Source organism: Saccoglossus kowalevskii, chromosome 21 (genome assembly GCF_978046115.1).
Source record: "Saccoglossus kowalevskii chromosome 21, keSacKowa6.1, whole genome shotgun sequence".
Taxonomy (NCBI): Eukaryota; Metazoa; Hemichordata; class Enteropneusta; family Harrimaniidae; genus Saccoglossus; species Saccoglossus kowalevskii.
In genome coordinates, this window is record NC_140661.1 from 19,793,314 (window position 1) to 19,819,506 (window position 26,193).

The window sequence follows — 26,193 nt, forward strand, 5'->3', positions numbered from 1 at the left end:
TGTATTATCAATGGCTAATTTATGATATCTCACAAAGTCAGATTTAACTTGTGGTAGAGGTACTCTGGAATAAATTATATTGCAAACCACATTAAACAATAAAATTTGTTTTCTGCGAGTAGAAACTTTGATACTGTGGATCACATTGTTTTCATGTTGTGCATCTCAATTAGACATGTATCAGTCCCCACGCTTTTTGTTAAAAGGCTATTCTTAAATTTTGAATTATTTTACGTATTTTGATAAATGTACATTTTTATCTATCAAAATGGATGTTCACATATCCAGAAATGGTATTTATGACATTGCAAGTTCTAATTATTATTGAGATTAGTTCAACATTACCAAGTGTCTCTGTTGCTACTGTAAATTTACTTATCTTCACTGGCATTTATTTCACTATTTTGATGTTTGAGCAATTTCAGTGGGTTTTGAGTTCACGAACTTGGCAGAGAAACAATGAGTTTCATTGTTATTTTACATGTTTACATGGATTTAATTTAGCGAATTTTATTTATCAACAAAAAATAGTAAAATTAAAACCCAGTGAATAATTAATGCATTTACAATATGTCACATAATGAATGCGCATGTATTAATGGTGTAGACAATGTCAATCATTCTTGAATATTTAAATTTGAATGAAAACCAATAATCTTCATTTACATATTTTTATAAATAAGTTTATTAGCAATGCCCTAGCTTTGTGCTTTTTACACTATGTTTAATTTAAAATTTAAAAAAAAATGTTTTTTACAACATGCCCTAAAGGTTGATTTTGATTAAAAAAAAATGCTTCAGAAACAGAAAATTGTGCTGCTCATATTTCAAACTGACGCCTATGATGACAAAAGACTTAACCTCTTTTTCGCTTAAAGGGGAACCGCTCAATCCCATGGATTGCACCGAAGAATCATGGGACACTATTGTTTATGTTGTTTACAACGTTAATCTATCTTTTGTTATCCATTGTTATTTTAATCCAGAAAGTAAATTTGTTGTGAGATAAGGCTTAACTGGAAGGTGCCCCTTTAAAGTAATTGATACTCATTGAATTGTTATAAAGTCAATAACAATTGAAAAAATATTTCTGCTGGATTTAAATTTGGCCAATTTCCATCGTAGCGAAAATTAAGTGAAGTATCCTCTACACTTCTACTCTCTCTCTGCTACTTAATATTAAAAACTTGTAATTTAATAACCTTTCTTTTGATTTTTTCCCACATCTACATTCAGTGTAGTCTTTTATTGTTGGGATTCTTTAGTATGCAGAGCAGTGGCATGAAGTGGCTCAAACCTCACACACTTGCTCAAGAATTTGGTCATTTGTTTACTAATTGAGTATGCAGAAATGTCTTTTACCCGTAAATGCTTTTCTTAGAAGCGTATTCTACTTGCGAAGAGTCAGAATGTGTATAGAGATTGTAAGAATGTTGGCAATTGTCAGTATAAGTGATTGGTCACAAAAGCCAAATAATTGAGGGACTATTTTGGGCCTATAGCTCTCTAAAAGTACTTGCAAGACTATACAGAACCAGAGGCACTGTATTTTCGACTGTAAACATGCCTTATCATATGGCCTAACCTGTTGACAAATCAGTGAATATTTGCAGTAATAATTTTAATATATTCTTGGGGGGAGACAAAAGAATCATGCAATTATTTTGTGTATTTTAAATATTTTATAATATTGTAATGATTAACCCAACCACATGCTGAACTATATCATTTCTGTGGCTGTCTTTAGAAACTTGACTTTGAGCTTTATCGGTTTGGACAGGAATTACAGTGTCGGGAACTTTTATGTCGTAAACCAGTGCATTTATACAACTGTAGAGGGTGCCCTAACCAATTAGTTACTACTTTTTCCCTGTGGAACTCTAGGGGCAGGTTTGCCAGTGTAACAATGTTCCGAAAATTTAATTGTATAAGCAATACACCAAGATGGTTTGATTACTTCTCAGTTGAACCAATTGTGTTGTCCAATCAGGATATGCTGGTGAATGCGACCAAGATATGTACATCGGTGATTGGTTAAATAATCCAACTCCTGATTAAATCAGATTGCTCTTGTCCTGACTGGCTAAGTCTTCCCCTGCAATTGACATATATTGATGCATATTATCGGTAGATGCTATCAAATGAACCCATTGTTTTAGAGCTGTAGTCTGGGAACATATAGACAATAATGGTACACCGCTAAATAGATGATAAAGTTCCGAGTTCGTGGTTGCTAGAATATTTTAGAATGACATAAATTAAAGTCTATGTTTTCACTTCAAGGTATTCTGAACATCCACTTCTCAATGATTTGAATATGATAAATATAATATCCAGTTTGTTCATTTCAGTTTAGAAAGGGCTGGTGTTATGTAAATGTTGTCATTAAAGGTTGGGTATATGTGTGCCACTTCCAAAGCACCATCTCATTGCGAACTAAGAAGACACTCCATTTGGATTTCTTGTATTTATAGTACTTTAAAATACTTAATTTTTGCTGAAAAGAGTTTTTAGGTTTTTTGTTTCTTTTTTTTATTGATTTTAGATGAGTTCAATGTGAAATACAGAAAAAAAGGTTTATTTCACTAAATCATCCAATCAACAAAAATAACACCAATCGCAGGCAATGCTCCTAGAAATGTTGCAAGAGAGATAGTGGTTTCTCTTAACAGCACTATCAGTAAACAGTTTGATAACCTAACTGCACAGGAAATCATTTAAAAAAAACAAGCAGCCTCTCAGCTGAGTTAGCACTGCTGTTAACAATGCACAATTTCAATTAGAGAATAGAATACATCATCACAAAATTGACAAATCTCACTTTTTGAAAATATCACTTTTTACCAACAATTACAAAAATATTGACCAAAATTAGACAAAGATATCAATCACAAAATGAACAAATCTGAAGAAGTCGTCGAAAACGTAATCGATTGATGCGGATGCGGTTGACAATGACGCACACTCACTCATATGAGACAAGCAAAACTTGTTAACTATTTGAGGATTTTAATCATGATTTTTTTTATGAGAATGACATTAAATAAAATGTAGCAGACACCAGGTATACATGTAAACTATTGTAAGTATGTGACATTAGTCACTCCTTGGCAACAAAGAGGAATCCCTCCTTAACAACACACAAATATACACGTACATATAAAAAAAGAATTACAAAGATTGAAACTCAATTTTCGCTCTCAACGGATCACAAGAAATGAAAAAGATGAATATTCCCTCAAGTTCTTTAGAGCTAGTCATATGTTGCGGCAGTCATCTACTGATACATTAATAGGAACATGAACACGCGTAAATGCAAGGATTGAAGTCTAGAAACAGTAATCTCGGAAGCTTGTATTGTTTTCTTTTTTGAACTTCTTGGGAGGAGGGTATTAACATTTTTCCTCCAAGACAATATACACACAGCAAGATGAAATTTGCTCCTAATCGTCCAGCAGTGTTGTGGAAACAAACATGCCCAAACATCCTCTCCCCAAAAAATAGCTGTTATTACAATTCACGCAAAATTGCAGATTATTTTTCAGTGCAATTATACTGATAGGAGGTAAGCATAGTCTCAGCTATTATTATATTCAGGAGTTTCAAAGCACCCTTCCTCAATAATAGACATGGATGGAGTACAAATTGTCTAATTTGTTACCTATCACAGATTTCTATAATATTTTACAGCCCAGTCAATAGCAGCTTTTTCCCAATTGAGCATAGACACATCAGTCATCTGGAATTCAATTGAGCAGAAGTTGTTTTTCTCTTGGGTCATGTGGATGGCATAACAAAATTAATAGTACAGCCAGTGCATTGTGTACTTAGGTAAAGAACATTAATATTACTGTGGGGGGGGGGGGGGGTTTACAAATATTCAAATTATTTTCACCTATCACCTTTGTCCCATTTTTGTATGGGATTTTGCAGTGAAAATGCTAAAATAAAACTGCTGGCCAACCTCCACATGTGTATGGCCAGTGAAATGTCCATTTGACAGTACGTGCATTTGAAGACTGAACAGAGGATGTGCATCTGCTCTTTTACTTTCCGTATAGACTTGTATTACAAATATAAGCAGCATGAATAAACTACATTTGTGAATGAGACCTTCAATCTCTTAAAAGGACAGAACTCATGAAAGCACAATGGCTTGACAGCATTTGAAATCATGGGGGTGGGAGAGTCACCAGGGCAATTTTTTGGCAGCTTTTTTAATGTGCTCTATTTTTGAAGTTTACAAATCTTGCATCCACCCACCCACCATAATTTCCATGGCTGACTGGTCAGCCTTTTTATACTATCAGCAATAGACGTTTTATAATGCATGGATTCGGAGAAGCAGTAAAGAGATTCAATTGAATGCAACTCATAAAGGCATTAGAAAATATTTCAAAGAGATTTTGTTTTTATTGTGACATAAATTAGCAGCTCTGTTACACAGTACAGAAGAAATACACTAAATCCAATCTGAAGTTGCACTCTGATTTCATTCCTAGAGCTTTATGGACTAATATTCAAAGCAGATCTTTGTGATCGCACACATGTTGGCACACTGTTTAAAGGGACATGGTTGCACCAGGGAATCATGTGACACTCTTAATCTCTTGTGGTTTCAATCAAGAAAGTTAATTTGCTGTAAAATTAGACTCAAATAATGAAGGTGTCCCTTTAAATAGTGTTAGCAAATACAATTTTCCACAATTTCAAACTCCTATAAAGCTACAGGAATGATATTGGATCGCAGATTTAAGGTTGACAATGTGAACATGTCATTTTAACACAAACTACCACACACAAGTCTGTTCAGTCAAAGTAAATGACATTATGCCAATGACATCATTTTTAATTATACTGGCAGTAGGCCAATTCTGTGGTTTATTCTACTGAGAAAAAAACTTACACTTGGGTAAAATGTTCTCTTGTATAGTTGAATGAAAGCTCACAAATGCAAATATATACTATGTAAAATGTATGTATTCTCAATGTCTGCAATGAAAATGACAACACGACACAGAAACAGCGATAGCTCATCAGAATGCTAACAAAGTTCATAGGTTTAAGCTCTAAAAAATCAAACCAAGAATTTATTGTTTGGGGGGGGGGTGTGTATCGACTGTCAAGAGCCTTAACACACCACAATCATAGTGTTCATTGAATTTCACCTATGAATACAACCGCAAGAGTTTTTTGTAAAACGATGCATTTTATACACATACATCGCAAGGAACCCATGACATTGTTATGACTCTCTCACTTTAATATCTCAGTAAATTACCAAAGTTAGCTCAAAAGTATGTGATTGGTAAAAAACGCAAGACACGATACAAAAAGACACTGTTTAATACTAATATACATAATATATATCTATTCACAATATTACATAGAGATCTAGCATAGCTACATTCCTTTTAATGTAATCTGAATTTAGGCTCAATATATATATCAATAAGACGCCATTAATTAAGTAGCCCGATTACAGGAGCGAGTCTCATGCACACGTTGAAATTAGAATTATATAAACATATCTAAGAATGCAGAACAAATCTTGGTTATTTGGCATTATTATTTGTTGATCTTCGTTAGCCATTTTTTTTTATATTTAATAATATATTTCAAATAAAATTTGTTTTTTTTTAAATGTTAATTTAATGTCAAAACTTGATAAATAAATCTTTACGTAAATGTATGTAGGAAGAAGATCTCCCTCCCCACATGGGTCTGAAGCGCCAGTTTTTAACCTTTTCATTTGTCAATATTTCTGGAAATGAACCCTAATTTTGGAGCAAATCGACAATATTTAAATCAATTTTCAGTTTTTAACTCCAAAAATTTTTCTATTTTGAAGTGTGAATTTGTGGTGAAAAAGTACATTTATCACACAGGTGTTAAATTGATTACTAATTTCCCAAGAAGGCTAGAATAAAAACAGTTCATTCGAAATTTGATGATTATTCTGATAAATGTCATTTTTTGAATGAGCAGGTTTGTTAGTGATCATTTACTGGTACAAATTTCAGATTAAATGCTTAACATTGCTGAAACAGACAGTGCAAGCCAGGCAGTTCAATAAATACTAAGAAAGAGGGTTTAAAATATTCTGAGGGCCATCACTGATTTGAAATTTCAATCAATGCTTGAATTCTTAAAGTAAAATTTCAGGCGTGCAGTAAACCACTTTAATTTTATGAGGGAATTTGTTAATTATCGAAGATCGGGGAGGGGGGGGGGTGTGGTTTGGCGACTTTCCTGTAAGTTTGTTTCGTACATTGCTTACAAATTATGTTACTTTATGGTTAACAATAACTGAAACTGGATTACTAATGTTGTGGTGTTTCATGGCAGGACGCTTTCCGTGAAGATTGCGTCAGTGTATGAGCCAACATCCAGAACCTTCTTCTGAGTAATCTTGCCTTCTTCATGCATTCTATAACACTAGATATCAATATATATCTATATGTGTAAATACAGACAACTACTCCTACACCTACACACAACATGTACGAACACATGGTTCAGACGAATGCATGTCTGAAAGTACACTTCACAATGTAGTTTTATTTCTCCTCTTCTACTATTATTATACAGAATGCTGTGAACTTCTATGAAGGATCTTTTGTAAGTTGAGTTTCTATGTCCACACGGCATATAGGGCAACGTTTATTGGTCGCCAACCACTGGTCAACACAGGCAATGTGGAATAGATGCATGCATGGTAAACGTCTGGAGGAAAATAAAAAAATTGTTCGTATCAATACACAATTATGATTACAGAGGTGATTGCATAAATACAAATAAGTAATCACATTACACAGTCCCTGTGAGTTATCAAGTGCAAGAAATGTATAAAATTTGAAACAGAAACAAGGCTCTGGAACACAATTTAATTTGATGTAATCAAATGGTTCTAATATGTTCAATGCATGTTTAACAAAATTTGTCTATACACAAATGAGAAGTTCTGGAATGGCAGAAATTCTTAGTTTTGGTGTATTATTAACATTAATACAGCCACCATCTTAAATTAGATCATCAAACATGTGTGTCCTGATGTATGACTAATTGGATTGTGAAACGAATGAATCCGCACATGTCTCTCAAGATGCACGATGTGTGTGCATGAAGTTGAATGAGATTGGCCCAGGCATATCCAAGATGCAGGTTCAAGATGCACACACACACACAGGTGTATCCATAAGTATCAGTTTTTGCACTGCACCTAAACAGGGACTGAAAAGACAGTACACTGCAAGAAAAAGTTTCATGTATTCTTGTTTGAACTCTTATACCGGCAGTCTGTTACCCCTCCGAGATTATTTGCAACCAATGTATACGTATAGACATCAAGTTGTAACAAATTCCTATTATCAAAATATTTTATAATTTTTCACAAAGGCCAACAATTCATAATCAACAGTATTTTAAACTGAAGTTAGAACAATCAAAACTTTCATATGCTCAAAACTCTTCATATTTATGATAAATGTTAACACTAGCTTGCAATCTGTTGTGACAAAATTTGCCCATAAACTGGTATTCAAGTGCAAATAACAGGTTCTTGTCAAAAAGTCACTACACAAGTGCACATACAAACAATTTTACAACCTATAGACCCCCCCCCCCATCCCCGAAATCAGATGCACAATAGTGTAGCAATGATAGGATAAAAAAAAAAACATAGCACAACCGAGATAACATCAAAAGCCAAGAGCAATCTTACCTAACATCATCGTTTACTTCAAATTGTGACAAGCATATTGTACATTTATCCGTCTCAGTCTCAGGTTCTTCCGAGTCTGACACTCTTTTCACCTACAGCAGAGAAACAACATTCAATATTGTATGTCACCATTCAATCAGTGTGCCCTCTAACAGAACTGTGAGGATACTGAACCAAAATGAAATCATCCAAATCAAAGATAAGTCAGCTTCAACCCGTAATGTATGTACCAAGTTTGTACGAAATCCATCCATAAATGCAAGAAATGCTTGATATTTGATGATTTTTTAGCGCAAAAATGGTCACAATTCAGCCATTTTGAATAGGATCGTCAAACCAATATATCTGTATATCAATGACATGATGTATAATTAATATTTAAAATGGCACTAGAACCACATTCATTAACCGACTGGCGGCCATTTTGATTATTATCTGACAAACAAAATGATTTGCATCAAGGTCCCACAATGTCCAATGTATACACCAAGTTTGAACAAAATCCATCTGTAAACAGCCGAGAAATACTTGATTTTGATGATTATTCAGTACAAAAATGGCCGCAATTCGGCCATCTTGAATCAGACTGTGAAACAAATTGACGTGCATATGTTATGAAACGTTTATGGTTTGAGTAGTAATTGGATTAATTTTGCTCTTTTATTTGCATTTATGTAATGTATTTTTCAATTGAAACCTAGATATCAGTATTTATTTTTTGAATTAGTTCGCCAATTATATTTAGATAACAAAATATGTGAAGTTAGCAATAGCTTACATAGTGATTACAATCATTGTATCTACACATGCATTAAATATAACCAGTAGCAACATAATTGATTATGACTTAAACACACAAAACCATTATTGATCATACATTGCACTGCATGTAGAATACACAGATATATAGCTTGTTTTGTTGGACAGGCGTACTGCGACGAGAACTAGTCCTTCATAATAATAATAATAAACTTTCCAGGGCACGGATCCAGTAGAAATGAGTCAGTCTCTTGAACAGGTTTGGCGATGGAATGAAATAATTGAAACATAGGCGAATTATTTTCTAATATCAGCCCTAAATAACCAACAAAACGTTTGGCCTCCCGACCTGAATCTCACTGGACGTGGAACTCAAGCATGCGTTTTTCCCGTTTTCTGCACACCAAAAAAGCAAAACAATTATTATCGGGTAAAGTGTAATGTGCAATATCACTGTAATTTTCCAATTTATTTATGTAAACATTGTATTCAGTCACTGCTGCTCAAACCATATAATATCATGTATGATGTATGTGTGAAGTTTGATTGTGATTGGTCCAGGCATTCCTAAGATACAGGTTCACACGCACGCACGCACGGAGGTCAAAACATAAGTTCCCGTTTTTGGACTGCGTCAGGACGAGGACTAAAAAGTGCAGACAAATTTGGAGCGAGAAAGTCTTATGGTAAAAAGGTTAATGGTGATATCCACTTTGCAATAGTAATTGTACATTTTTTAGGACTTTCCAGTATATTCAAGGATCATACAAACCCTGGTTTAAATAGGAACAAGTATAACATCGTTACATACCTTTTGATATTTATGGGGGAAAGTGTGACGTTCTATTGTAGTGGGTGAAGCTCCTCTGTTGACATGACCTAATCTATCCTCTAAGTTAACCAGTTCCTATGGGAGACGAAATATACAATTAATTACTCAAATACATGTATAGTAAACCATACCAACATGTACATTATCAACGATATATCACATTTATCAATCCAAAAAGCATTTAATTATTCACTACTTTAACATATGCATTAACAAGTTTATTTTCACTGATTTTTGATGAGTTGAATGTGAAATATAGGAAAAAAAGTATATTCGCTGGATTTTATTTTCAAGGAATCATCCCTTCAGCGAAAATAGCCAAAATAAAGTATTCTACAGTACCGGTACATCGTTTTGAGTAATTCAAGAAATTTATTGACAGTTGCTAGGATACAGTAGCAGTGTGGGATATAATAAGTACTTTACGGTAACAATGAAATACCTCATATGTTGGTCTGCCAAACATTAATCTGGCGGTTCTAGACATGACGTTAACGCGTCCCAACATCGGTGGGAAATGTCTAGTCGGGAATAGTGGTGGTATCATTTCAGGCATCTGCTGGGTCTACAGAGGGATGAAAAACAATGGCGTAACATTGGGAAGTTAGTGAAGTTCTGTCGAATGTGAAGCCAATTTGTTTTAGCCATGATTGGATACACAACATTGTTTTCTCAGCACAAAATGGTTCACAGCATTTTTTGAGCGAGTCCTAGATAGGTGACAAGATGTAGACTATTATCATGAAGTATCAAACTGCTTCAAATGTTCTGACATGTGTCATCAAATAAATCAATCATGATCACTTTTTCTAACTTTGTTCTTAGAACTTTGCTCTTGAATCTCAATTTGTTTTATCTTTAGTTGCTGTTGTAACGTTGTAACAGAATAAAGTAGTTATCTTTGAACTTTCTTTGAGAATTCAGTACCCCCACAAGCGTATCACAGTGACATCATGAAATGTTCGCTGTGTTAGCAAAATACCCAACTACAAATCATACATAGAATTAATATTCTGAAATATACTTACGATATTGTGTCCAAACGACACATGTACACCTGGAGTAGGAGTAAAATGATGTAGTCGTGGAGGTTGATGGTGATAATGATGAAGATGATGATGTAAATGCCTATGTTGATGAACGCCAGGATTGCCTCCAGCACAGTTTCTTGATGCCCCCTCTACTGGTGCGCTATCTCCTTCGTTATGATCTCTACACAGATAAAATGAAATTGAAAGTTTACTATTTTAGCAATTGTGGTTCTCTCTATCACTCAATCAGATCTCAGCAGCTATTTACAAATGTGATCTATTAATTTTATATTTGTTCATCCTAATTGTCTACGCTTGGGCAAGAGTGTTCATTAATATATGTACATTAGTCAGTGGCTTAAAGGGCAGTGGTCGCAAGATATAGGTCACAAACGTGCACTCGTGATTTCTATTGGAAGAGCGCATTGGATTGTGTGCAAATACAAATGGGCTGAGTAGTGACCAGACTTGAAGGAAAAAAAATCACAAGAGTTTACAAGTCAGACAAAAGTGCCAAATACTATGCTGCTGATTGTTATAACTATATTCTCTAAAGATGACATAACCTACAAAGTAACTGTAAACTGAGAACAGACTTCTCAAGGTAGAGTGAACCAAGTGAGTATTGGTCACCAAATCCGAGAGAATAATGCACTAGAGAGGAGCACTTGTAGCCAAGGTGTTTATTGCTCAACTGCCACTTCGGAACTGAGTCTAAATACTCACGAGATGTTCCATGACAATGTATCAATATCATTATGAAAAATAACAAAACTAAAAGTCATAGCTTCAAATTATAACAGTTACATTTCTACAACATGAGTAAAAATCAACTTACATTTCTACTGGATTAGAAGGAACAGGGGGAATGGGTGGAGGAACAACTTCGTCGACAAACACAGGACCTGGTGGTAAAGTCTGCTGATAAACCTGCTGTGCTTGTTGTGCCAACTGTTGTACTTGTTGTTGCTGCTGCTGCTGTTGCTGTTGTCGCTGAGCTTGTCGCAGTCTGTGCACATGATGCATGTACAGGTTCTGAGACACTCTCTCTCTTTGTCTGGAAACAAATATTTATATAATTTTTTTTTAGTTAAAAATAGAAGTCTTGCAGGATAATCAGAAAAGGTTCCATCTATGTGTGCACTCTGATCTTGTTCGGATGTACTATGTGAAAATTTAAATGAACTAAACTACACAATCACCTTTGCATGTTTTGCTGGTGCATCTGTAAGCGTCTGCGGTGTTCCTCAGTCATGCGTTGGTGTTGTTTTAGCAGTTGCTGATGATGAGGGGGCACATTTTGATGATATGGTGGTACGTGAGCAGCTCTACCGGGATGGTAGTGTAACTGTGATGGCGGCTGTTGTTGTTGTTGTTGGGGATGTCTTGGAGCAGTGGCAGCATTGCTAGGTGTAACTGTGAAATATGAATAAAATATTGATCTGTTAATTTAGCAGAAATCTTAGATCAGCAAAAAAATTAAAAAGTGAATAGCAATTATGCATTTACAGTAGTCGAAATACGGTAGGGGTTAAAAAATCATAAAACTATTAACTTGCAGCCTCAATTAATTCACAAAAAATAGCATTGCTAGGTGTAACTGTGAAATCTGAATAAAATATTGATCTGTTAATTTAGCAGAATTTTCTGCTCAGCAAAAAAATTAAAAAGTGAATAGCAATTATGCATTTACAGTAGTTGAAATAGGGGTTGAAAAAAATCATACAAACTATTAACTTGCAGCCTCAATAGGTGATTTTCCGTACAATTGCGAGACCTCGCGAGATGCATGAAAGGCGCACGTCTAACGTCTGCCGCAATAATCGAACGATTTGATTTTGAACTTGAATTTCTTAATTTCGTAGCTCACATTGACCAGCTGATCTTCGACAGAGGAATATTACTTTTGAATACCCTCACTTAATCAAAATTGTCTATCATCAAGCATGGAAATGCCCCCAAAATATTGTTGCGTTTGTCGAATCCCACGCGATGTTTAACGCCACTACGAGGCTATGACCTTTGTTTGTCCTGTTTTTACGCATAACGCGTGATTCTCGCAGTGAACGGAAAATGGTCAATTAATTCACTCACCAAGTTATTTAACAAAAAATAATCATTAAATGTACTCAATTTATTTGCGGTGTTCAAAAAGAATTAAATGTATTCCTTTAATTTGTATTTGTATGAATAAATCTAAGTATCTAAGCAATCATGCATGTAGTCGAATGTAGCATGTAGAAGTTGAAAAAGTAAAGTTGACATGGACGATGATAGACAATCACTCGTATGATAAGCTCCGTTCAACAAAGTCCACAGTGAAGCAAAACCTGATATTCCTAGATCTATGTCACATTACATCTACAGTGATCCCAAACAGACATCTCAACACATCAAACTAACGACTATTTTAACAAATTGGAAACCTTTTTACTCAAACTACAGGCATGTGGCTAGGAAAAAAGGTGCTTTGAAGCAATGCATATAGACTAACATTTTCTCGGTTAACGCAGATAGAATTAAACAAGCAGCCTATCGGCTGAGATAGCTCCGCTGTTAGCAATGCACATTTCAATTAAAGAACTGAAGACATCATTAGAAAATGAACAATATGAACAGTATCAAAGCAATCGGACTTACAGTTTTTAACAAGAAGTCGAAAATATCACTTTTTACTAAAAATTACAAAAATATTCACCAAAATAAATAGAGAATTGAAGATATCATCACAAAACAAACAAATCTGAGAGAGGTCCACATGTAGTACCTATATATGTAATATCAAAGCAATCGGACTTACAGTTTTCAACAAGAAGTCGAAAATATCACTTTTTACCAAAAATTACAAAAATATTCACCAAAATTAGAGAATTGAAGATATCATCACGAAATGAACAAATCTGAGAGAGGTCCACATGTAGTACCTATATATGTAGTATCAAAGCAATTGGACTTGCGGTTTTTAACAAGAAGTCGAAAATATCACTTTTTACCAAAAATGACAAAAATATTCACCAAAATTAGAGAATTGAAGATATCAACATGAAATGAACAAACCTGAGAGAGGTCTACCCAAGGTACATATACACCAAGTATCAAAGCATTCAGGCTTGTAGTTTTCAAGAAGAAGTCGAAAAAGTAAAACATTGACATGGACGACGACGACGGACAATCACTCATATGATAAGCTCCGCTCGACAAAGTCGACAGCGGAGCTAAAAACAACCCACACACTTTTGAAAGGGTCCATGTTCATTGCTACCTTATATGAAGGCCCTGGGAGACCCAATGCGCAAATTTACGTCTGATCAGAAAGCTGCTTCAGTACATGCTCGCCTGATCGACAAAGCTCGCAGACACACAATTTATAAAATTCTATATATTTATATATTTTTGGGGAAAACAAGGGTTTCTTGATTTTTGAATGTCCATCTTGAAAAGTTTTTATGGTCGTCCTTATAACTTACATAATGGCAAGTCAGTCTGACTATTCAGACCGGTTTGGTTATGGCGATGCTGGTGCTGTCGACTTGGATGTCGCTGATTTACACCGTGTTGCTGTCTCTGATGTGGTTGTCTAAGTGGACGATGATGATGGTGGTTATGATGATGGTGTTGTCTTCTTCTGGCTTCAACAGCACAGCTCATCATGTTATTATTATCCAGTGTTACACAGACAGAGGTATTGCCAGTACTTTCCTATAAGAAAATAGACATAGTTATGGTAGCTAAATATACTATAGAACAATTAATTGTTGATACATGTCTTTATATTATATTGCTTACACACCCTTATTTCCAATCTGTAAAATACTTTATTTTAGCTGGAATTAATTTTCATTGAAAATAATTTTTTTGGTGTTTTGTATGGAAATTATTTTTGACCGATTTTTTGAAAAGTTGATTGTAAAATATAGGGAAAAAGGTATATTCGTCGGATTTTATTTTAACTGAATCATTCCTTCAGTGAAAAATTCAATCGAAAATAACATATTTCATAGTAAATAATGTATGTCTATAGTCAAAATAAGTCATTTTTAAAAATCCAGTATAATATTGTCAAGCCTGTGTATAGTTGACACACCAAGGTACTTCAGTAAAATGATCTTTATTGATGTGTGGTCTTTATATCGTACAGGGTTCTCTGAATAGAAAGCGCAATATACAGTACAGTCTCAGCTTAACTCAACTTCCATGCTGGCTATCAGCTTAAAAACATGCATATGTTTTTTAAAGCAAGCATCATTAACATCAAATATTTTAACTTTGTAGTGTTTACTAAAGTTACTAATACAAGTCATTTAGGCAGATTATCGGTATTAAATTTAGAAGACGAGGCAGTTTTGAAAGCAAGCAAAACTAACTTTAAAACTAGCTAAATGTTGTTACGCTTGGACCGTACTGTATAAAACCTACATGTGCTAGGACAGGGTGTCCATTAACTGTAGCTGTAGTCTGTGGACCACTACTTGGTGGAATATATGAACCACATGTTGCAGAGATACAAGTTCCACGTTGACAACAGTTAGATGATGCCGATGTGGACGGCATGGCATCCGCCGCACCAGCAGCAGCATGATGATGGTGGTGTCCTGGACAATCTAGATGTAAACCATTAATTTGTTGATGCTGGCATTGTTGTTGAGTTGTACTCTGTGTTGGTTCAGTTTGGGTTGAAGTCTGAGCATGTACAACACTGCCTTGAGAGGTACTTGGTTGGGATTCTGATGAGAAAAATAAAATTATTTTAATTATAGTAATTATCTGACCATGTTCAGTTGACATTTGTGCTCCACAAAAAGTGAATCCATATGGTGTCAGAGGTATCGCCCTTTTTTGGTTCAGACAATATTTATCAAATCGTGAGCTATTTATCACCATTACAATGGCATCCTTTCATAGAAAATTAAATTCCATGTGTTCCACAAAGATCAATTCTTGGCCCACCTTATTTTTTAATTTACATCAATGATAATGATACCTTTAATTTTTTTTTTTTTTTTTTTTTGCAAATGACACATATTTATTTCATTTTTTCAGACTTATACTGGAGTAATTTTCAGAGAGTCTGTGCATGGAGCAGTGCCAATAAATAGACCATCAATGTTGACAAAACTAACTACATGATAATAAATGCACCAAGTTGTTAAAACTGAGAGGTGTCTGAGCATTAATGGCAGAGTGATAAAGTGTGTGCTATCGTCGTCTTATTTGGGTGTGACCATTGATAACTTAAATTGGAAATCACACATTGAAAAAGTGTGCAAAACCATTGCCCAGAAAAATTTGAGCTATTTTTTTCTTCAACTTTATAATCCTAAATCTCTTGTTATATTAATTCACTTGTCAATGACAAGTCCTCATCCAGTTATTTAGGTATTTATCATCTACTTTACTTGTACTACCCCCGGTACTTTTACCGATAAATCAGATAATATGAGGTTATTACGAGGATATCTCAAAGTATGCACGAAGACAATACAGTGCCAGTATCGATCCGACGGCGTACTGTCGGAGTGCATACTCTGAGGTATCCTCGTAATAACCTTATTATACATCTTTTCCTTCCAAGGATACATCATGGGAATACAGAAATCCAAAAAGTTTAGAACAGAATTAGCTAACTTCTTTGTGTTGATCCAGTCAAACTTTGGTGCAGCCATGTTTGTTTTTAATATTAGAAGGCGCTTTCACGCGTAATCATTCAATATTTGGAATTCGCATTTCCTTATATGGTAGGATGAAAATACCCTGTAAAATACCGTAAAGTTACGACACAATGTAACTTATGGCGCTACAATGACAGATATATAATAATTTAAATTAAATCAGAATTTAATATTGTTATGATATTAAAGTGGGAGGGTTGTCACCTGTGTTCGCGCGAGAATTGAGTCCCAAGAGACGATAACACACACTAAAAACGGAAAGGCTCATGGGTAGACGCTTGTTTGTAAACAATGACACGCTGTGGCAACCTGACGCATGTGTAGGTGACGACTCCCCCGCTTTAATTGATACTACGCAACTTTTGTATTATGATTTAAATGTAGTTTAATTTACTTTTGACCTAAAGAATAAATAAATATCTACTATGTTCCTTTATAATAATCATCTTTCATTGAATTTCAAATTAGCAGTATCGGTAGTTTGAAAAGCTACCGGAAAATCTGCATGAAGTTAATATCAAACAGTAGAAAGTAAACAACAAAGGAAATTAATGCTTTTATGGTATTCCGATCACAAGAGAACAAATAAATGCATCACTCACCTTCATCTGATACCGTAAGATCTACAACATCTACCGCTCTGCGTCTATTCCGTATCCTGGATGACTTACTACTGCAGACACCAGAACTTTGTTGTGAGCCTGGTTCCAACTTCACATATTTGCTTCTTCTATTAAAATGAAGTGGAAAAAAAATAATCGTAAAGCTGAGAAAAATAAGCCTGAGGTCCAGCAGTTCAATGGCAGCTAAATTCATCAAAACAAATCAGATAATGTATCATTCATGTACTAAAAGGGATGTCCAGGATTAACTCACTCTTAGAGATTTTTGAGATAATAATATGCAAAGAAAGTCGGTTTTCCTTGATTAAGAATTAAAAATGAACCAAGTGTCTTGTATTTGTTATTTTCTTCATTATTTCAAACTGGTAGTTGCATGAAATTTGTGTGTATAAAGTATTCTATTCTCGTACACACCTTGTGTAAACCAGAAATTAGAATAAAGCAAATGCTTACCCCTCCCCATTCCATTACATGAAAGTTATATAAACTCAAACCACTACTGTAAAACACATTAATTTCGCTTGCAATTTATTTTGCTGAAGAGATTAGTGCTAGCCAGTGAAAACAAAATCCAGCGAATATACCCCCCCCCCAGTATATTTTACATTCAATTAATCAAAAATCAGCTAAAATGAAGCATTTTACAGTACTTGAAGGCTTTTATGGAGGCATGGCTATTCATGTTGGTTTGTTTACTATCATTGTTACATAACCTACTGAGAGTTTTATTCACATGGTAATATTTCTTTTCTGTCTTTGAATCTATGTTTTCAAGAAATTTTGATCAATGCTCAAGTAATCATTAAAAACTCAGTTCTATGATATAAAATATTTGTAAATTGATAAAAAATGGACTTGCTTTCCATCACCTAACAGTGAAATATGCAGGTTTCCTGGATCTCTTATTAGAGGTGTTGTCTGCATGCTGACTAGAGAAATTATGATCACCTTTCGTTTTAAGTTCCTTATAGTCAGAATAGGGGTTCAACCTCGGACAACTAATAAACAGACTGAAGTGCCACGTTTGTTTAGGTTATCAGCAGTTCTTGTATCTAGTAAACCTTGTGGAGTTGGGAAGCAACAAGATTATCTGAGATCTGTTCATATTCCTATCAACGATCGCGAGACAAACACAGGAAGTGACACAGCGACAGTAGTTGTTAATGAACCAGTAATGAGCAGTAGTTTGGCTCCGATAGAATGCTGCCGTGTGAACATAGCATAAGTTTCATTGAAATGGAATAATTTGTACTTTAGATATCAGTGTGATAGCCTAAAATTGGTTAGGTAATTAATATGTACAGATTTTAACAAACAATTAATTAGGTCTGTCTATTGTCCTACAGCATACATGTACAACGTTTCATTTGAATGTGATGATTATTGCTTAAAGGCCCAATTCACTTGCCCTGGGCAAGTGTGAATTGGAGGTGTGGCTATTCTAATGCATGGTGTTAATCACTTGCATAGCCTATGACGCATCCTGTTTCAGCGGTCCAGCATCACGTGACTTTGATTGACAGTAGCAATTATTCAAGATTAGTCGCGCATCCCTTTCCCCGGTTCATGTTTTTTACTTTTATCCGCCAAAATCTCAGCTCGTACACAATTTATTGTCATAAATATTACACACAGTCACTGCTGTGATATTTATAGTCACATGCATCCACTTTGGCATGACATAATCGACCTGCAAGTTCGAGAAAACACGTTTTTACCGGAGCTTGGCTGGAGCTGTTTACTACAGCGTGACAAGCAAGGAAATAATCCCTATTGTTTAGGAGCCTATTTATAGTATACCTGGGCCTTTAAGATATCAGTGTGAAAGTTGAAAATTGGTTATTTATGCAAATTAGGTGATTAATATGCATAAATATTTACCAAAAACTTATTGGGTCTCTGCATAGTTCTAGATTCATTAAAATGTGATGATTAGTACACGAGATATCAGTGGAAAAGCTGAAAATTAATTATGCAAATTAGGTAATTAATATGCACAATTATTTACCCTAAAACTAATCGGGTCTCTGCATAGTCCTAGAAGATCTATGTACCAAGTTTCATTGAAATGTGATGATTAGTACTTAAGATATCAAAAGCTGAAAATTTATTAATTATGCAAATTAGGTAATTAATATGTACAGATATTACCCTAAAAACTATCAGGTCTGTGCAGTGTCCTATGACATCTATGTACCAAGTTTCATTGAAATGTGATGTTTAGTACTTGAGATATCAGTGAAAAAGCGAAAATTGACTAATTATGCAAATTAGGTAATTAATATGCACATATTTTTATCAAAAACTTATCGTTGCGCATTAGTTCAGAGCATCTATGTCAAAATCCAATGTTTGGTTGTTTAGATATTGTACCAGTGGAAAAGTCATGGAACAGCTAAAAATTGGCTAATTATCATGCAAATTAGCTAATTAATATGCACGGATTGTTAACAAAAACTAATTAAATCGGCGCACAAGTTCAGAGCAACTATGTACCAAGTTTAATCAAAATTCAATAAGTGGTTCTTTAAATATCAATGGAACAGTCATGGAACAGCTAAAAATTAGCTAATTATCATGCAAATTAGGTAATTAATATGCACGGCTTTTTACCAAAAACTAATCAAATCTGCGCATTGGCCCAGAGCATCTATGCACCAAGTTTTATTAAAAACAGATGTATGGTACTTGAGATAGCAGTGGAACAGACGGACACACATACATACATACAGACAGACCAACTGCAAAGACTCCCATTGTGTGCTTCGCACATCAGAGTCAAAAATGGAATTTACAAAAGAATTTAGCAAATCTAAAGAATCATAGTTATGAACAACGTGCATATCGCTACCATGAAGTCAAACGCGACAAATATAACACCCCCCAGGTTTTTACCGCTAACAAGATTATGCTGAGAGATATCATGTATATGACACCAGCTATCCCATGTTTCGGCACCCCTGAACACAAAAACAAAATTGTTAACACACAAAGTGGTATGATCACTCGAAATGATGCGATATGCCCTTTCAAAAAAAATGTCAGAAACCTTCGCAAAATCTGCAACAGTGATGGTGCTGTACATGGCGGTGAAAGTTGTTGAACATGTATGGCGTATCACGTCTTAATCATCAATGCAAATTGCGGTAACTATGACTTATCAAAACGTTGTTCCTCCATTGTTCGTAGCTCCCTGAACTAAACCTTTTTCGGTGTTTAGTTTAGAAAGGTTTCACTGTACAGATGCTGAAGTAGCAGAACTCAAAACAACGACAAAGAATTTAAGGTAGAGATGCAGTTTATTTGACTTGTTTTTTAATTGAGTAATTAGACAATGAAGATGGTATTATATATCCAACATGTTATATATTTTCTGAAAGCTTATTATACAAACTTTGTAAAACTTGTCTTTATTTTGAATATCCAGAATGCGTTTTTGATTTTGGGTCAAAAATATGCTTTTTTGGACAAAAGTGGTTTAAAAAAAATTAGCTTAAAAACTTCAAGTCCGTTTGTGGGTAAAATTGCATCACTGGATACCTTGGTATACTACTAATTCAAATGCGTCCACTCATCTCTCTAACGGCTTTCACACAGCATGACCTCAAAGTTTTTGCATAATTTAGATATCCATGTTAATTGCGGACTTGTTATTTTTGTTCCACTCGCCGTAATAAACGCATTTTGAAGGGGGGAACACCTTGTCAATAATGTGTGAAAATTTCGAGGCAAATGGCCAAAGCGTCTATCAGCTATTTTAATTTAAAGCCCAAGAATTCACCAAAAATAGAAGACGAGAAAAAGGCTAATTTGCATATTTGCGCGTTAAACCGGGAATTACTGCTTTGTCATACTTTGTCATACTTTTTAGACTATTGAAATTGAAAGTTAACGTATAGACATAGACATTTTATGTAAAATCGTTGGACCAGAACAACTGCTCTTGAATATATAAATCAGAAACACATCATTCATACCAGTGTTTTGATGGGGGTCGGTAAAAACACGTTGCAATGCCCAGTAAATATGACGTCATCTCATGAATTATTAAACAGGGGGCGGTCCTAGGAAGGTGACCTTTTATCACGATCAAAACATCATGGCTTCTCTTCGATGTATTTTCAATAAAAAATCTACAAGTATTTCAGAGCCTATGGTTTACCGTGAAGAGTACAAAGTGGGATATTAAATTATTTATCCTTGATGATTTTTATGTAGTATTGAGAACTCCAGGAAGCGAACGCACAATAATGAATAATCGCGTAATCCTAGAATCGAAACGCGAGGCACAGAACTTGAAGTTTTGTTCATCGTTTCCAATCCCATTTTTCCCACTGCAACATATTTGTTAAAAGAAATATTTGAATTATGTTCGTTTTTTAAGGAGGCATTATTTTATTTTTTCCGATTTTGGCAACGCCTTATTCAGGGATTTTCTAAGACAGTCTCAGACAATCAGCGCACGGATGTACGTACAAAACATGCTGTTGTACTACCGGCGACGGTCGCCTGCAAGAAGAGAGCTCCAAGAGAGGTGCATTTTCGAGCAGTCGAATTTTTCTGAATAGAAATCGGCAAATGAATAAAATAGGAGTGCTAAACAGTGTGCTTCGTTAGTTTAAAAAAAATGGAATGTCCGTCAAATTTACATAAACTTCCCTATTTTTCACGGAAAAAGCAAAGGCAAAAAACTCAAAAATCAAAACAAAATCATCAATCAGTAAGTATTATGACAAGGAAAACAAAACATCAGACGCGGAGAAGCGGTCAGCGCGTCAAAAGAGTTGTTACCGTAATGTATCAAGTTACCTCTCTCTGTGATTTATTTTTCATTGAAATTATTTGGTTGTTTTCAATTAATTTTAGCGTACCTCTGCAATTTATTTTAGCATTGTCAGTTGTTTGCTTCATTGAATTAAACGGAGTTCGTCCGGTTGCAAACAAAGCTGTCTCGCACCACCGAGCAAAACTTGCGAATGATCGAAGTACAGGTACCCATTGGACAAAAGATACACAAAAGTTTGTATCTCCCCGACCCAGTGCAATATATCCGGTTAGAATCAAAGCTCACGTGCCCCTTATTTGAGGGACCAGATTCTGCCGTAAATTCGGGATGGGATTTAGACAAGCAGCCTATCGGCTGAGATAGCTCCGCTGTTAGCAATGCACATTTCAATTAAAGAACTGAAGACATCATTAGAAAATGAACAATATGAATAGTATCAAAGCAATCAGACTTACAGTTTTTAACAAGAAGTCGAAAATATCACTTTTTACCAAAAATTACAAAAATATTCACCAAAATAAATTAATTAGAGAATTGAAAACATCATCACAAAACGAACAAATCTGAGAGAGATCCACATGTAGTACCTATATATGTAATATCAAAGCAATCGGACTTACAGTTTTCAACAAGAAGTCGAAAATATCACTTTTTACCAAAAATGACAAAAATATTCACCAAAATTAGAGAATTGAAGATATCATCACAAAATGAACAAATCTGAGAGAGGTCCACATGTAGTACCTATATATGTAATATCAAAGCAATCGGACTTGTGGTTTTTAACAAGAAGTCAAAAATATCACTTTTTACCAAAAATGACAAAAATATTCACCAAAATTAGAGAATTGAAGATATCATCACGAAATAAACAAATCTGAGAGAGGTCCACATGTAGTACCTATATATGTAGTATCAAAGCAATTGGACTTGCGGTTTTTAACAAGAAGTCAAAAATATCACTTTTCACCAAAAAAATGACAAAAATATTCACCAAAAATAGAGAATTAAAGATATCATTACAAAATGAACAAATCTGAGAGAGGTCCACATGTAGTACCTATATATGTAATATCAAAGCATTTGCACTTGCAGTTTTTTACAAGAAGTCGAAAATATCAGTTTTTACCAAAAATGACAAAAATATTCACCAAAATTAGAGAATTAAAGATATCATTACAAAATGAACAAATCTGAGAGAGGTCCACATGTAGTACCTATATATGTAATATCAAAGCATTTGCACTTGCAGTTTTTTACAAGAAGTCGAAAATATCAGTTTTTACCAAAAATGACAAAAATATTCACCAAAATTAGAGAATTAAAGATATCATTACAAAATGAACAAATCTGAGAGAGGTCCACATGTAGTACCTATATATGTAATATCAAAGCAATTGCACTTGTGGTTTTTAACAAGAAGTCGAAAATATCAGTTTTTACCAAAAATGACAAAAATATTCACCAAAATTAGAGAATTAAAGATATCATTACAAAATGAACAAATCTGAGAGAGGTCCACATGTAGTACCTATATATGTAATATCAAAGCAATTGCACTTGCGGTTTTTAACAAGAAGTCGAAAATATCAGTTTTTACCAAAAATGACAAAAATATTCACCAAAGTTAGAGAATTGAAGATATCATCACGAAATTAACAAATCTGAGAGAGGTCCACATGTAGTACCTATATATGTAATATCAAAGCAATTGCACTTGCGGTTTTTAACAAGAAGTCGAAAATATCAGTTTTTACCAAAAATGACAAAAATATTCACCAAAATTAGAGAATTAAAGATATCAACATGAAATGAACAAACCTAAGAGAGGTCTACCCAAGGTACATATACACCAAGTATCAAAGCATTTAGGCTTGTAGTTTTCAAGAAGAAGTCGAAAAAGTAAAACATTGACACGGACGACGACGACGGACGACGACGACGGACAATCACTCATATGATAAGCTCCGCTCGACAAAGTCGACAGCGGAGCTAAAAACAAGCAGCCTGTCGGCCGAGATAGCTCCGCTGTTAGCAATGCACATGGCAATTAAAGAACAGAAGATATCATTAGAAAATGAACAAATCTGAGAGAGGTCCACATGTAGTACCTATATATGTAATATCAAAGCAATTGGACTTGCGGTTTTCAACAAGAGGTCGAAAATATCACTTTTTACCAAAAATTACAAAAATATTCACCACAATTAGAGAATTGAAGATATCATTACAAAATGAACAAATCTGAGAGAGGTGGACATGTAGTACCTATATATGTAAATATCAAAGCAATTGGACTTGCGGTTTTCAACAAGAAGTCGAAAATATCACTTTTTACCAAAAATTACAAAAATATTCACCAAAATTAGAGAATTAAAGATATCATTACAAAATGAACAAATCTGAGAGAGGTCCACATGTAGTACCTATATATGTAATATCAAAGCAATTGGACTTGCGGTTTTCAACAAGAGGTCGAAAATATCACTTTTTACCAAAAATTACAAAAATATTCACCACAATTAGAGAATTGAAGATATCATTACAAAATGAACAAATCTGAGAGAGGTGGACATGTAGTACCTATATATGTAAATATCAAAGCAATTGGACTTGCGGTTTTCAACAAGAAGTCGAAAATATCACTTTTTACCAAAAATTACAAAAATATTCACCAAAATTAGAGAATTAAAGATATCATTACAAAATGAACAAATCTGAGAGAGGTCCACATGTAGTACCTATATATGTAATATCAAAGCAATTGCACTTGCGGTTTTCAACAAGAAGTCGAAAATATCACTTTTTACCAAAAATATTCATCAAAATTAGAGAATTAAAGATATCATCATGAAATGAACAAATCTGAGAGAGGTCCACATGTAGCACCTATATATGTAATATCAAAGCAATTGGACTTGCGGTTTTCAACAAGAAGTCGAAAATATCACTTTTTACCAAAAATTACAAAAATATTCACCGAAATTAGAGAATTAAAGATATCATTACAAAATGAACAAATCTGAGAGAGGTCCATATGTAGTACCTATATATGTAATATCAAAGCAATTGGACTTGCGGTTTTCAACAAGAGGTCGAAAATATCACTTTTTACCAAAAATTACAAAAATATTCACCACAATTAGAGAATTGAAGATATCATTACAAAATGAACAAATCTGAGAGAGGTGGACATGTAGTACCTATATATGTAAATATCAAAGCAATTGGACTTGCGGTTTTCAACAAGAAGTCGAAAATATCACTTTTTACCAAAAATTACAAAAATATTCATCAAAATTAAAGAATTAAAGATATCATCATGAAATGAACAAATCTGAGAGAGGTCCACATGTAGTACCTATATATGTAATATCAAAGCAATTGGACTTGCGGTTTTCAACAAGAAGTCGAAAATATCACTTTTTACCAAAAATTACAAAAATATTCACCGAAATTAGAGAATTAAAGATATCATTACAAAATGAACAAATCTGAGAGAGGTCCACATGTAGTACCTATATATGTAATATCAAAGCAATTGCACTTGCGGTTTTCAACAAGAAGTCGAAAATATCAGTTTTTACCAAAAATGACAAAAATATTCACCACAATTAGAAAATTGAAGATATCATTACAAAATGAACAAATCTGAGAGAGGTGGACATGTAGTACCTATATATGTAAATATCAAAGCAATTGGACTTGCGGTTTTCAACAAGAAGTCGAAAATATCACTTTTTACCAAAAATTACAAAAATATTCACCAAAATTAGAGAATTAAAGATATCATTACAAAATGAACAAATCTGAGAGAGGTCCACATGTAGTACCTATATATGTAATATCAAAGCAATTGCACTTGCGGTTTTCAACAAGAAGTCGAAAATATCACTTTTTACTAAAAATGACAAAAATATTCACCAAAATTAGAGAATTGAAGATATCATCATGAAATGAACAAATCTGAGAGAGGTCTACCCAAGGTACATATACACCAAGTATCAAAGCATTCAGGCTTGTAGTTTTCAAGAAGAAGTCGAAAAAGTAAAACATTGACACGGACGACGACGACGACGGACAATCACTCATATGATAAGCTCCGCTCGACAAAGTCGACAGCGGAGCTAAAAAATAAAATGGGACTTTTAAGGTGTATTTTGGCGTCATTTTCTAAGTTTTACCGTAGTCACTGACGCCTATTCAAGAGTATGATGTTTATTGTGACTAGCGTGAATGGGTAAGCTTCGTTTCGACAATGAGCAGTTATCACTGTAAACAATGTTAAATTATTCTTCACATGATCAGTTTATTTTTTGAGAACAATTATTTAAAAATAAAATCTCTCAGTCAATCAGAAATTTGGATTCGTGCCTTCAGGGAAAGTCATGTTTGGACGCTCACATCGATTTTGTTTTTCGTTCGGTGGGCTGATGCCTTCAGTATAGCTTTTGCCTCTTCCGACATAGAAATCATCTAAATCTTCTTTCTACCTCTCTTTCTTTTCACACCACGCATAATGTAATGATAAAAATTAGGAAAAAACGCTGAGGAAATAAAAAACGCTGAGGAAATATAATGTTTGGTTTGTTAGCGAGCGAGAACTGATTTGAGATGAATTGCACATGCGTGTGAATTGAATGAACTATGACCCATACAATCTCGATTTGCATATTGTCAATCAAAGGTCCTGTTATTTGGTTACTCATGCAAATTAGGCAATTGGACATAAACATTGCCACGTGTGAGTGTTTTTTATTTTTAACCAGA

General features: G+C 34.3%; 1 protein-coding gene across 1 annotated transcript in view; it reads right to left on the minus strand.

Annotated features, from left to right (window-relative positions):
* Positions 1–2,989: 2,989 nt before the first annotated feature.
* The window catches only part of LOC102803688 (uncharacterized), a 45,443-nt gene continuing 22,239 nt past the window's right edge, over positions 2,990–26,193 (minus strand). The window contains exons 5-14 of the mRNA XM_085495214.1: positions 16,617–16,744; positions 14,762–15,069; positions 13,813–14,044; positions 11,548–11,761; positions 11,184–11,402; positions 10,343–10,526; positions 9,757–9,879; positions 9,294–9,389; positions 7,724–7,815; positions 2,990–6,726 (exon numbers count right to left, since the gene is read on the minus strand). Of these exons, the coding sequence (XP_085351340.1) occupies positions 6,606–6,726; positions 7,724–7,815; positions 9,294–9,389; positions 9,757–9,879; positions 10,343–10,526; positions 11,184–11,402; positions 11,548–11,761; positions 13,813–14,044; positions 14,762–15,069; positions 16,617–16,744 (1,717 nt within the window). The 3' untranslated portion in view covers positions 2,990–6,605. The remainder of the gene's footprint in view (positions 6,727–7,723; positions 7,816–9,293; positions 9,390–9,756; positions 9,880–10,342; positions 10,527–11,183; positions 11,403–11,547; positions 11,762–13,812; positions 14,045–14,761; positions 15,070–16,616; positions 16,745–26,193) is intronic.